Raw genomic sequence first — 14,629 nt, forward strand, 5'->3', positions numbered from 1 at the left:
TACTGTCCTTGGTGTGTATGCATGTTCTCACCTTTGATACGTATATATGTGGTTGAGGGTGTGTGTGTATGTATATGTATGTTTACGTAACAATTGCATGTTTATCGGCAAACAAATTTACAAAAGTCAACAACAAGAATCACAGATTGTCATAAATTTTTATTTACACTATTTACAAAGTATTATATGTTGCATGACAATAAATAACAAATGAAGGCAATTGTGCTCACAGCAATGAAATGTCAAGGTGGGTGATCTTCTCCAAGGCAATAAGAGTTTGGACCTTTTGTTGGACGGCTTTGTCGATACACATAAAACAAAGCTAAATGTACAAGAGGCTATAACCTATAGGACAGGTGAATCTGTCTAGAAGATTGTTAAATCTACGAAGACTTTGTCTTGTTTAGTAAGGAATGTAGAATTCAAACAAGCATCGACTGCACGATGTGCATGAAGACAGTACAAGATGTTTTTAATTTGTTTTTGCTCAGAATCGTACGCTTTCCTTCTTCAATTTACACTTTTATCGCGCTAGCATTGTGAAAAATTACAAATTTGCCACAATGCAGCCAAACATCACATGCGGGTTCAAAGATGTAGATAATTGGGTAGGAGTAATTAGATGGGCTTTACACTCTGTCTCCCAAACCAAAACTCACTTTTTTCATGTCTTATTACCTTTGCAATATTTGCATGCTATAAATAGGAAGACAAGTCTCACATGATGTGGTTGGGAGGCACTTACTGCATTCTCAGAAATAGGTGCATATAAGAGTGTATCATATCATCCATCTGTCTGAAAGAGAGATATATAATTTTTGAAAAAAAACCCTGAATAATCAGCCACAGTTGGTCTCATTTCTGCAAAATGTTACGAGTTGAAATCGTCGCGAAAAAAACGCAACATTCTGAGAACTAGCATAATTACTGTAACAGCATTCATTGCAGTAACTAATCAGTATACACTGCATTATGTAAGTCGGTCAAAAATGCACATCTGTGTTTACCGATGTTGCGCGGTACATGTATGCGGACACCAGAATCTCATCTTCTGTGATGAAAGAGACTAATAAACAGTAAATGAAAAGTTTCAATACTGTTTCCGTATCGGGGCTGGGAGGGAGTTTCTGATGGATTGGTGGATCATTTCCAATGAGCATGAATACCTGGTGGTATGTGTGAAGGTGAAAGCCGGCCACCTCCCTACCACTGCTAAGGACGGTTTGAAAGGCAAAGTCACAAGGTAGCACTGCCTCAAGTTTAGATTGTCTCTCTCGCCCTCCTGATCGCAGAGAGAACTGTGACGGCAGCCAAGAGTTCCAGTCCCACGTCGTAGGACCCGCTGTCCTGGCAGGCTCTAATTATCTGGTGCCAGACCTCGATCTTGGTGTCCGGATCATCGAAGACAAGATCCTTCAGACGCAGATCGCTTGCACCTGGATTGTATGGAAGATATGAAGTAAAAGCATAATATTTGCTTCTTCTTTGGTGGTTTGAATGCATATCTCAAGAGAATAATCTGGTCAGAGAAAAGCAAATTGACCAAGACATGAAATCATAGCGTGTTTCATCATGTTCACATGTATGAAGCAATTACTCGAATATGATGCAGGATTTTCACTCCTTTTTGGTTGTACAGCAAAGAGGACAAGAACTTCCTGGATTTGTGCAGCCAACCAAATGTGCGTCTTTACCTGGCAGGTGTGTGTGTGTGTATCTGTGCTGTAGTTTGGGTTAGAAGGCATGTGCAAATAGACACTTATGCACATACAGACACACAAACATACAAATAGAAGCGCTCCAATCTGCAAAAAGACTTAGCAAACTATTAATCTGCTTAGAGGTGTATTGTAAAACACGATACATGTAAATTTTTGTGAATTGGAGCCAACGGCCTTTTGAGGCATGAAATTTTTGTGAGTTGCCTCTAACATTCAATGCGTATAGTGTAGACAAGAACTTTCATGTGCATTTTAATTTCGCGAATCTTGGCTCTCGCAAAATTCACGAAATTAAAATGTACGCGAAAATTCCTCGTTTTACAGTATGTGATTGTGGCATCGCCAGCTGCAAATAAAATCACTGAAGGAATTGCCACCCACCTCTTTTGATGTCGAGATGAATGTTGTCAATGAGCTCAATGCCAACCTGGTGATGGTCTGTCTTCAAAAGGGCACTGACCACTGACCCGACCGATAAGACTGGTTTGGTGGAGTGACCGCTGGACTGGACCAAGACCTCTGCCAGAGCTAGGGAGGGGCAGGCCACCAGCACTCCAATGTAGGCATCTGACAATAGAACATTGAAAGTATATGCAGCATTTGTTGCACTGATGGTGCTACAGAAATTGAATAATTTGCATTTATTTCTTCTTGAGATAAAATATAAAGGGCAGCAACATCACACCAAGCATGATGCAGGTTTGCCGTATATGATGCATATTGAGAAAAGAAAAAGTGGCTCTATAAAGCGAAGTGATAATATCAGTATCTAATGCATACTATTCATTGCTTTTTGCTTTCATCTGGCAATTGTATCATTATTTCTACTCTGGGTGATTTCAGAAAGCCAGTCACAAATGAAATGCAACAGAAGAATGGAACCACGAATGTATCGTTGCAAAGGATTACCAAACTGTTCCATCCTAGCGTGAGACCTACCTCTGCTGAATTTGACAGACTGAGCATATTCCAGCATGGCATGCACTCGGCCCTGTTTGCACATGCACACGGCGGCCTGTATGTGGGCACCGACCTTGGTGTAAACAGCCTGTGCCAGGGGAAGACACTGACCCATGATGTCTTGACCTCTGACCTGTTGACCTCGGCCATGGGCATAGTTGTAGAGGAGGTGGCCCAATGGCTCTGAATAGGTCAACCTGGAATTCAACGGATTATCATTAAAGAATAGATGGCTGTACCATTATGTTCGCTGTATCAAGTGGTACGTAAAGGTATTGAACATTTTAAATAAGCTGTATTTGAATTTTCTCACGTAAAACTCGAAAGTACTGTTTGCAGGATAGAGTTTCTAAAATCAGAATTTTTAAAATTAATTTACAGGACACACACAACAATCATAAAAATGAATACTGCTAATGTGCATACATTCCCAGTCAATCAACATTTATGAGTTATGTCAGTTAATTTACATTGAAACAAAAACAAGAGAATGCCACCAGAGTAAGAGTCTGTAACTGCAGTAACTGCACTGCCATATTCCATTATCCAGTATGGGCAGATCACATCGATACATGAAAGCAAATTACCAACTTTAACATTATTTTGATGAATGACAATTCTTGAAACATTACTCTGTACCTCTATTGGTATTGATACAGCTTGCTGGATATTTCCAATGGCTGCACAATGATGAGATCTAAAAGATGTCAATCACTATCTGATATATGCCTGAAATCAGAGTCTTCAAATGCATTCTCTCCTTGGTAACACGTCTAGAATGGTTTATTCATTTATTTATTATTTAGTCATTCAGTCTTCTTTAAAAACAGGGTAATCTTTTCAGAGCCAAAAGGCCTGCTTTTAAAAAGAGCCCTGTTAACATGAAGATATAATTACATATCGGAACTTATATTTGCACAGTGTAAAATAAGTTATTACGACAAAACCAAAATATACTAAGTCAAACACAATAACAATTAAGCAGGAAAAACAAACAAGCAAACAGAAACAATTAAATTAAGTTCATAACAGAACAAGATACCACATAAAAAGACAGGGTAACCAACATGCCATATAACAGTTGCGGCTTCAGTTGGTGCGCAAAACTATAAAAAAAAAACAACAACAGAATTTGCGTTAAATCTGCACTGAGAAGTTAATTGATTGTATTTGGGTCGTAAAAGAGATGTGTGTTGTTACCATTGGAATATGGGTTGGGAGTTTGTTGTAAATACTGGGTGCTATGAAAGAAAAGGATCATTCTTTTTTTTCATGGTACATTACATTTTCTTTCTTGAATGTGAGTGTAGTCCTGAAAAGGATCTATTCAATCTCGATGTTTCAGTAATACAGCATGTTTTCCAGAATGTCGAGATCGAGTAGGTTTCTTTGAAGGACCACACTCGTATCCAAGAAAGAATACTAAGACCATACATCACTATACATTCTCTCAAATATTATCAACTCTGTTCCTGAGTGTGCGTTAACACAAAGTCAATGCATTATTAGTCCACTACATCTTACCAGTCATTTGCGACCCAATGTGTGACAACATCCACGCGATCCTCGCTGAGGGCGCTCTTCACACACTCCAGTGTGGTGTCTGCATTGGGAGGAACACCAATGGCAGGCACGGACGACATGAGAGCCTCAGCATACATAAGGAGGGGGGACTTCTGTCCTCGTTTGACCCTCACAGCTGGAGGATAAAGGAGAAGGAAAAAAAACAGTGCAGAGCTTTTTACACAATGTTTGCATCAGGCTAATATGCACAAGAATGTTTACCTTGTTGGTTGACAGGACATGACAAAAATCTTTCAAGTTCTGAAAAAAAAAAGAGAGCATAATTAATGACTGTAGTGCAATGCTTGGCTAGATATCTCTAACCCCTATGGTATCAGTTTACAAATGTAATAGTAGTGATTGATTTAGATCTACGAACTCAACACGTTCAACCCACTGCTGAAGAGACCACTTGTATGAATCTTGTAAAACATTATATAATTCAAACTTGACATAGATGGCTTTCATACTGCAGAACACTCGTACATTCACTATTGGCTTTCTTGGAGAAGCATTGTAACTGATCCACAGATTTGAATGGTCACTCTCTATAAAAAGAAGAACACTTAAAAAAACTAGAGAAGCACTCTAAGAGCGCAGACCTCCGCCAAGCAGCTCATTTCCACCACTGTATCTTGTTCTTCCATAGAGATCAGTGATTTCCACCACACGTACAATTGCAGGGATGTTGAAAATTGCCCGATTTCCCAATATAGAAGCCTTTTGTCACGTCATCAAGTTTCAGCTGCGCGGCATGCCTCGCCTTAGCAGAAAATAGAGCATGCACTTAAGTGTGCACATGAAAACCTCAAAAATGCACAGCTGTGAACTCCCAAGTTCATTGACCCTAAATATCGAAAATCCTTCATAAAATAAAAAAAAAATAAAAATTGCAAGATCACTACCAAAATGTAATAATCTGTTATTTGTGTCGTTTTCAATTTTTCCTGTAAGTTTCATCCAAATCCGTTCACAACTTTTTGAGTTATTTTGCAAACAGACAAAGAAAGAAAGAAAAAAACAAACAAACAAATGCCGAAGAAAACATAACCTCCTCCCTTGGCGAAGGTAAAAAAAGCCTCCTACCTTTGAATCTCTGGAGTGTCTCGGGGTTACGGAGGATGCCCTTTGGACTGTTGGCAGCATGCATTGCAGCCTCCAGGTAACGAGAGTCCTCAAACATCTCATTGAAGTGCTCGATGTACTCCAGGAGGAGCTCTGCCTCCCGTTCCTTGGTGGGATCGTCATCCTCAAAAGTGGAGGCCGTTTCCTGACCTGTAGAGAGAGACAGAGACATCAATTTGCAACAGATGGGAATAAAACAGGCACACAACAAGGTGATACTAATATGATATACACAAACTATATATGTGACCCGCTACAACAAAAAGGTCCTAAAGTCGCGCACGGTCGAAGCCGTGAAAATCGAGTTTGAAGTCAGAGCATCATAATTAGTCAAAACTGATGATTTTCTGATTTTGCGAATTATTGGAGTCTGACATGTCTTCTATCATCTGTCGAAATTTTGAAGCAAAATGATGAAAGGAAAGACCAAAAAATAGCGTTTTTCTGGGCCATATTTTTGGCGTTTCAACCAAGCAGAAACCGGTTCGAAAATTTGGATTGAGCGCCACAGATAGGCTCCGCCCCCAACAACGACCGGAGTGATCTCATTGGTCAGTTTGCTGCTTGCCGCTAACCGAAGCGTGAAGCTCGCACACTGCCAAGTCGACTGGTGCGTGCGGGCGGGGTGCGCTATGCCCAGCCGCTTCTCCTGGCATCCTGGTCACTGATTGGTCGGTGAGGAGACCGCCGACGCTGTGCTTGAATGAGCATTTCGGGGGTTGCTAGGGTTTACCTTCTATTGTCCGGAGGTGAAAACTGACTTGCGTGTCCCTTGATCGCGATTGCGTCGCAAGGAAAACTTTTAGGGCGCTTTTCTCGAAACAGTGATTTCCCACACGTCTCGACATGCTCTCTTTTAAACATCGATATCTCCGCAGCCGATTATTTTCATAAGATGTGTTATATATCAAATTAAAGCAGAAAGATTAGGGAATTTTGTATACATTGAATATATTATATTTAATGTATACAAGCACTCTCTCTGCAATCATTCTGCTCAGTTGTTCATGTGAACATGTGATACCCTAATATGGGTGACTTCAAAAAGGGAAACTTCCCCCTACCACAAGCATATTACATTTGCAGATTAATTTCTTTACCATTTCAACAGGTGTTATACTGACTGGCATGTCGTACAAACAACCACAAAAAAAAAAGATAATAATAATAATTAAAAAAATAACAAGCTAACCAATTCCTTTTCGTTTTAATGAACAAACTTACTCCTAACACTCATCATGGATCCTGAACGAGCCAGGGCCATGGAAACTGCCTCAGCTGGCCCAAGCAGAAACTGCTTCTCCTTGTAGTACGCTGTCAGTGCATCAAGGGCTATTCTCACTTTCAGACACCTGCAGTACAGCAAGAAATTAAACAAAATGCTCTGACTTACAGTCATTCAGAAATAGACAAGTGCTAAATTCTGCTTTAAGAGTGCAAAAGAGAAAGGATGACCAGTAATAAAAAAACATTTTTGTATCAGAATGACAGGGTACGTGCAGAGATAAGAGGAAATTTCAGAATTGTCAGCCCATTTTATATTCTGTGATGTCTAACACTGAATTTGCTCTCATACCATGTATTATGATGCAAAAATGTCCATGCCTGGTTTTTCACTCACTCTTATGACAGTGCTAATTTAGTGGATCTGTAATGCAGTGCATGAAAAACAATAGCAAAAATCTGCACTGCACTCATAAAAACTATAAAGAGACAACAGCATATTTAAAATATTTCATTAAGCACAATTGCTACTAGAATATTTGAGATATTATAGGTAAATACAAAGAAACACGCAGGTCTAAAATCACTTCTTGTCGTTTTAGCTATGTTTTACAAACAGACAAGATGTGGAAACCCAGGCAAATAGAACCACACGCCAGAATCTTACAATAGCTGATGTTCGCTCTTAACCTGTTGAGGACGAGTCCTGAGTATACTCTGGCAAGTGTCTATGGGAAATGCCTGTTGTAGCAAAATCAGCCCGTCCTCAACATGTTAAGCAAAGAAAATAGATACAAAACAGTATATGGCACAATATTAAAAACAATATTGGGGCAATAATAGATATATGCACGATGACGACAATGCAAACTTTACTCACTTTCACAACCGATGATTCTGTTATGTAAAAGGATCACTAAACTGATGCTAAGACACATACACATGCTGTGCCATTCTGCATGCAATGCAGTTCAGGGTTTGCTACTGGTATTCCCTCACTAAGGGGAAAAACTTGGGATCAAGTCATTGAAAGGATTGAAGCCCTTTTTCATGGTGCACCATAAAGTGAACAATGCCTCTGATTACAAGATCAATAAAATCTACCAGAGGAGCTCCCTCTTGGGTTGTACAACTACTGACGTGCCTCAGTGAATTCTAAAGAGGCTGCAGACCGCCAGTGGGATTATAACCCCCAATTGGGTGCATCGTGACCATAAAAGAACAAACATAACAAAAACAGGTTGTGTGTGAAAGTACCAGGTAACTCTCTTTTCTATGTGCCTACAATAGAGCAGGGATTAAGCAGGGAGAAGGAAAAAAGTGAATGGACTTACTTGCTCAGAGAAAAATATAACACAAACACCATTACTTCCAGATTACACTCCAGCATTAACACCAACACCATTATCAACTTTTAAGTTCTGGCAAAGATACAACATTATCTTTGTTCATAATGCAATTGAAATGGTCACAATGATCAAAGCAGGCCATAATTATAGGCATGTGTGACAGTGAAGTGTAATGTGACATATGTACAGAAAAGTTGCCATGGATTTGAGAAACTTTGGACTACAGGGTGTGGGAAATGAATTATGATACATTGTCCTTCAAGAGGGTGAAGACGGCTCAGAACAGGCAAAACTCGATCCTTAGGATGACTGCAGGTACACGTAGGTGATCAACTTCTATCTGGAAGCCTCTTACAGAGAGGCTGGTTGACTAACAAATCAGCTGACAGAGGTTGCTAATAAAGGAAATTTCACATCATTTCAGTGAACGGGATTATTATTTGGCACAGAGCAAACCTATTGTTATACTAATTTTGAGCAAGTGCCAGATAACTGTATATACTGCTAATATTTCTCGAGGATATTATCTTTGTGAATTTCACTAGTTGGGCGCTATTCGCAAATCTAAAAACATGCGAAAATATTAACACTGTTCCGAAAACATGAATGTGATGTGCACGCATACATTTCTCCATTTAGTACAGTCCTCAACAATTGCGAATTTAACCACTAGCAAAATTGTCAGGAAGTCCTAATTCGTTAAAAGTTAGACTCGCAAAGTATATGTCATACCTATACAATATCTGCCTATCAAGTAGGTATTGAATCACTCTTAATCAATTGGTGTTTTAATCACAGAAAAACTATAGTTTATAATACCTGTTGTAAATATGAATAACAGCATGAATGGAAGTGGATAATTAACTTCAAGCAAACTGGGTCCTGCCTATGATTGATGGTAATACTTCACCAACTGGTAATTTGTACCATATTACATTCAATTTACAAGACATGCATGGTTACTGCTGGGAATCTGGGATACAAGGACCCCATCAAAAATGGGAAAATGGCTGCATATCTCTTGAATTACTAGTACCTGGATACAAAAGCATGTGGATTGAGCTCAAGGATGTTTATTTCTCTGAGTTCAGGACACAATTTTGAATAAGTAGAAAGTTTGAGTATCATTTCAGTTATAGTTTGAAGGGAATATCATAAAAACCTTTACATGAATGTTTCTGTATTTGAATTTCAACACATATTCATGCACACACACAAAAAAGTAGCAAAATATATTTTGTTTCAAGCTTTGATTTTTTTTTTCTGGGGGGGGGGGCAAAAAAATCAAAAGAAAGGTCACTGTAGTCAAATCACTAGCTGAAATTCAAAAGCAGTTGCTATAAAGAGTGTGTGTGTGTGTGTGTGTGTGTGTGTGTATGTGGGTGTGTCTGTGTGTCTGTACATCATCTTTTTATGCCTACCTTTCTTTGAGTTGTTGGTTCTTTTCTTGGACATTGTCTCTGGCTTTAGTCTTATTCTCCAGCTGGGTCTTCAGTTCATTCTTCCTCTCCTTGGTGGAGTAATCCCGATCCTTGCTCAGCCGGAGGTCCCGCAAAACTGTGGTAAGTCTGTTGAATTCTCGATCCAGCCTGTCCACATCGGTGCACTCTTCTAGATCCAGACCTTAAAAGGGGAATGAGCATTATATTATAAACTTTCGAAGTCGATTTTGACAATGCCAAAATGCAATGGGAAACATTTCTCTTGGATAATTACAAGGTATTTCAAATACAATAATGAATGTAATGATTTGGTCAGCTTTATGGCTGCACTTCGTGATCAGTTTTTGCTATATAAACTTACTCTTTCTTTCATTGTTCATACCATGCACCATCATGAATGGCCAACAAAGTTTTCAGGGTATTTATACCAAAGTCTACAGGGTATTTATACAACAGTATTTGCCGTGTCACATAAACAAAATGTGACCAAGCCCTGTTCTCATACTTGCCTAGATATGTTTTCACGTGCTTGTATATAAACGCCTTTGCTTCTGCTAAAGGTATATGATTGTATACATCTGATTTGACTGGATTTCAAATCAAACACAATTATACAGGTATACGTGCCAATGAGACTCTATTTTGCTTTCCTATTCATATACCTTTCAGCATCTGGTCCGGCAATGTTGGCAACTTTTTCTTCTGCTGCTCTATTTTCTCTTCCGCCTTCCTTTTCACCTCATCTCTTTTGTGGTATATTTCGGCAATCTTCTTTAGTTCAGCCTTGTACCTCTCATTGTCTGCCCGTATAACAATAAGTCTGAAAAGCATGAAAGAATCAGCAATGGTGCAGTTTTGTCACATTTCAATAAAGTGCTACAGAGATTAGAGCAAAAAACAACAATAACAAAAAAAAAACATCATTGTCATGTATACATGTTACCAATTGAGCTACAATGGATAACAACAAGAGACCCGGGGGTCACACGCTCACCTGATATCGCAAGTTCACCTTCCATGCATTCTTGCAGACTCTTACCTGAGAACATTGGAAACTTATGGTGGAGGTAGCTTTGAGAATAGGGGCATGGTGTCCACTTACATATTCCATCACACTGGCAAAAAATACCTGCCAAGTACACTGTACTTTATAGAATGTTGGATTATGCAGCTTGGGAAAAAAGACTTAAAGTCCTATCACTTTTGATTAGAACTAGAGAAAAATATTATTGAATATTCATTGATTTAGGAGGTTTGGACCCCCTGGGGCCCCCAAGGAAACCATGGTGCCCATTCAAACACTTTGAGATCTTATCCCTATGAGAATGCTACTTGAAAAGTTTGGTGAAAATCCATTGTGTTGTTTTCAGCAAGAAGATGAAAATTTAGGCCCACATTTGGACCCCCCCCCCCCCCCCAATCCCATGCCGCTTCCTTGGGTCCCAACGGGGGGTGGGGGAGGGCACCCCTGATTCTCCCATGAACAAACTTGAAACAACAGTCATCAATATACTGACTCATTGTATTAACTTAGCTCAATCACTTCTGGTTCTAGAGAAAATCTGTAAAGATTCCTTACAGGGGGGGGGGGGGGGGGAGGGACCCCTAGGGCCCCCCAGGTGGGGCATGGTGCCCATTTGATGGGAATGAGATTCTTTCCCTCTAGGGATGCTACCTGCCAACTTTGGTGAAAATTCATAAAGGCATTTTCAAGAAAAAGATGAAAATGTACAATTTGGGCCCCAATAGGACCCCTCCCCTGGGTCCCAAGGGGGGCACCCCTTATTCCGCCATGAACAAACTTGAAACTACAGTCATCATTGAAATGTACTAATTCATAGTATTAACTTAGCTCTATCACTTCTGGTTCTAGAGAAGAAGATTTTTTTAAGATTCCTTAATTTTGGGGGGTTTGGGCCCCTCTGGGGGCCGCCCAGGTGGGGTATGGTGCCCACTTGAACAAATTGAGATCCTATCCCCCTAGGGATGCGACCTGCCAAGTTTGGTGAAAATCGGTCAAGGGGTTCTCAAGAAGAAGATGAACATGTAAAAGTTTACGCACGACGGACGACGGAGGATGCACAAAGGACGAAGAGCGATCGCAATAGCTCACTTGAGCCTTCGGCTCAGGTGAGCTAAAAAACAACAACAAAACTTTATGAGTATCAGAACAATGATATTACATTGTACATTAACAGGTTGCTGTAGGATACCCAATATGAGACATGTGAGAACTTACTGTTAACATTGTAGGCTTTCATTCAGTCCCACAAACATGAATGATGTCCAAAATAATCATGAAAAGTGTCTGCAGTAAACACTATGACTTTGGGGTCCACATAGACTAAGCTCTCTCATTGCATTTATGTCGATTTTGTAGATACACTCAAGTGTAAATGCCACCAAATGATCATTAATTCATTAAGGACAAGTCCCGCGTATACTGGGGGAAGGTGCCTAAAGGGAAATGCGTGTTATAGCAGAATTAGCCCTTCCTCAATGGGTTAAGGTAGCATGGAGACTCTGCCATAAGTACTACTCATAATATCATCAAGCCATTATTTTTTTTTTTTTTCAACGCATGAAAGATTTACAGGTCATATCCTTTTTACAAATGTCACAAAATTTTGTAAGGTTGAAGAGTAACGTCACCCAACGTCGTTGTATGAAACCTTAGGGTTTTCAATAAAGAAACGAAAACGTAACCCACTAACCCCATGTCACTCCAGAATACGCTCCCCTTTTGTACAGAGAAAAAAAGTTGGATTTCTGGGTCCGAATAAATTCAATTAATATTAAATTCATAATATGGAAATCTACAGAAATGCTTCCCCCTCCCTCCAGTTTTCAGTTTTATCATTCTGAGGAAAGATCAGAATTACCTACCTCTACAATATACAAGCCTATGAAAGGATTCTTATTTTCAGAGTTGCAAAAGGGACACATGAACTTTAAAGCTTCTACAACCTTCTAAATTTCAATCACAGTACATCTGTAGATGACATGTATATGTGATAGATGACTCAGTAATGACAATGGCAAATGATTTCAACTCACTTTTGCTCCAGTTCATCTGCCCTCTTCTGATAGAGGCTGAGGGTTGTCTGCTCAGATGCCAGGGCTTTGACCTTTCCAGCCAGATAGAACGCCTCCTCCTGACCCCTTTCGATCGTGTCAATGCACTCTTCATACTCGGCTTTAATGGCACTCAAGATAGGTTTATATGCACTCACATTATCCATGATCTGTGAGGATGATGAAAGTGAAAACACAGACACTCACACATTGTATTTACGTACACTTGTCTTGTCATTTACGTAGTTGCTATCATGAGGTATTTTACCTGAGAAATAAGTTAGACTTGTAAGTTGAATTTATATAATGAATCCAGGTTATATGATTAATATGTGCAGGCTGTCTATGACACTGTTTATATTTTAAATTTCATTCAAAAATGAATGCATTTCAAACTTTAGAGAAAAATGTAGGTACCTGCATAGCATTTTATGCACAATACAAATACAAATACAAATAATAATAATAATAATAATAATAATGATAATAATAATAATAATAATAATGATAATAATAATAATAATAATAATAATAATAATAATAATAATAATAATAATACTCTTCTATTTTAACAAGTTGAAAGAAAGCAATTCATACTGAATAAGTGTAGGCAGCCTGAAAATATTGTGCTCAATTGCTGTAAAATAAAGGATTTCCTTAGGAAAAAAAAGTGAAACAAAATTAAAACTGCTGATATGTGGCTATGGGATAAAGAGAAGTCGAACCTGATCAAATGCCCCCTTATAGATCGCATATCTGTGGGGGTCAGGTCCTTCTTCTGAACACTCTACTCTGGCTATCTCCACTTCAATCTGTTCCTCCAGCTCTCGCAAGAACTGTTGGTGAGCATCTGGGCTGGGGGAGATGGGAGGCAGAACTCTTCTCGAGCCCTGAGGCTGCTGAGACTGGGGTTGTGGCATTGTTGTGATAACAAGTTCTGGATCCTGTCAACAAGAATACATGTACACGAATGTTTCACTTGAACCTGAATACATGTACACTGATTTCACTGGCACACTACCTTGCTCTACTTCATTATAGCAAACTGAAACACTTTATCCTTGTGACAGTTCAAATGGCACTTCATATTCGAACATGAGAGACACAAGTAGCTTGTACAGGTATAGCTGGTTTCACATTTTAACAATAAACATCCTGCATGACATGACTTGGCTTTAGAGGGTCAATTTTGGTTTGGGGCATTTTCTGACTGATTAGATTTATATTCTATAGGTATTTTTGCATCTGTTGAATCAATTACAACTTTGTAGACTAGAAGTAGGTGTCTAAGTTACTCATTAATTTTACGTCATTTTGTCTATTTGTCAGCTTGTTTGTACATACATACATTGTACATGTATATCAGTGAACGAGCACTTGGAAGGATGATGAAAATCTTGGTTTTTTTTTTTAAATTTGTTATGACACAACCTCATGTACATTTTACATATCTTTGCCTGATAGAGAAGATCATCTAGACATTCAAATTTAAAAGCACACAGCACAGTGAGCTCACTCAGTCAGGGATGCATTCAATAGTATACCCTACTAAAGCACAAGTGAAGGTACATGCCTGAGCCGAGTATAGTACCGTAAGTCTACTACCTGGTAGTGGCACTCATCGACCACCTATTTTCAGATCGACCACCCTGGCGCAATGGCTTCCTCGCGTATAAAATCAAAAGTATGCGTGGGATGGGGCGCAATATGCTGGAACATTCAAACATGAATACAAATCAAGAGAAATTAGGGGGATACAGGTAAAAAATAACTTGAGGAAACAGGAGGAAAAAAGGATTGAAAAAAAAAAAATCCTCATTAGTTATACACATAATCAGGGGCGGATCCAGGAATTCCGTAAAAAGGGGGGGGGGGGGGGGGGCAAACAATATTTCTGATGCTACTTCTGGGTTTCATCTCATTTTTTCTTTTTGTTTCTTTTGTTTAAACAAATAAAGGGGGGGGGGGCGCGCCTGGTGTGCCCCCTCTGGATCCACCACTGTGTAATTTAATATTGCTAACACGTATTTGCCCATTCACTCGATTTACGTGCTTTTCAAAAATGGGAAAATGGGTGGTAGATTATATAAACTGACTAGCTTGCGCCAGTGAACGCAAACTTGCGTTTATCGCCGAGAATTCCACGCGTACGGTACGAGTCAAGTATATT

General features: G+C 39.3%; 1 protein-coding gene across 1 annotated transcript; it reads right to left on the bottom strand.

The window, feature by feature from the left end:
* Positions 1–1,260: 1,260 nt before the first annotated feature.
* On the bottom strand, positions 1,261–13,312 carry LOC139735682 (clathrin heavy chain linker domain-containing protein 1-like). Its single transcript, XM_071646429.1, has 10 exons — positions 13,185–13,312; positions 12,442–12,629; positions 10,047–10,204; positions 9,364–9,565; positions 6,594–6,721; positions 5,331–5,519; positions 4,206–4,380; positions 2,661–2,878; positions 2,103–2,288; positions 1,261–1,436 (listed from the first exon to the last, which is right to left on the bottom strand). Exons 2-10 carry the CDS (start codon positions 12,624–12,626, stop codon positions 1,261–1,263), a joined length of 1,617 nt encoding a protein of 538 aa, XP_071502530.1. The 5' UTR covers positions 12,627–12,629; positions 13,185–13,312.
* Between the last annotated feature and the right edge of the window lie 1,317 nt (positions 13,313–14,629).

Source organism: Diadema antillarum, unplaced genomic scaffold, assembly GCF_040938485.1.
Source record: "Diadema antillarum isolate AM-2024a unplaced genomic scaffold, OU_Dant_1.0 seq00000590_RagTag, whole genome shotgun sequence".
NCBI lineage: Eukaryota > Metazoa > Echinodermata > Echinoidea > Diadematoida > Diadematidae > Diadema > Diadema antillarum.

Excerpts from the sequence above, each read along its gene's own strand:
- LOC139735682 (XM_071646429.1), bottom strand. The coding sequence starts at position 12,626 with ATGGATAATGTGAGTGCATATAAACCTATCTTGAGTGCCATTAAAGCC. Across the intron at positions 5,520-6,593 it reads ATCCATGATGAGTGTTAGGA|GTCAGGAAACGGCCTCCACT; the intron begins GTAAGTTTGTTC and ends CTCTCTCTACAG. Across the intron at positions 2,879-4,205 it reads CATTGGGTCGCAAATGACTG|GTTGACCTATTCAGAGCCAT; the intron begins GTAAGATGTAGT and ends GTTGAATTCCAG.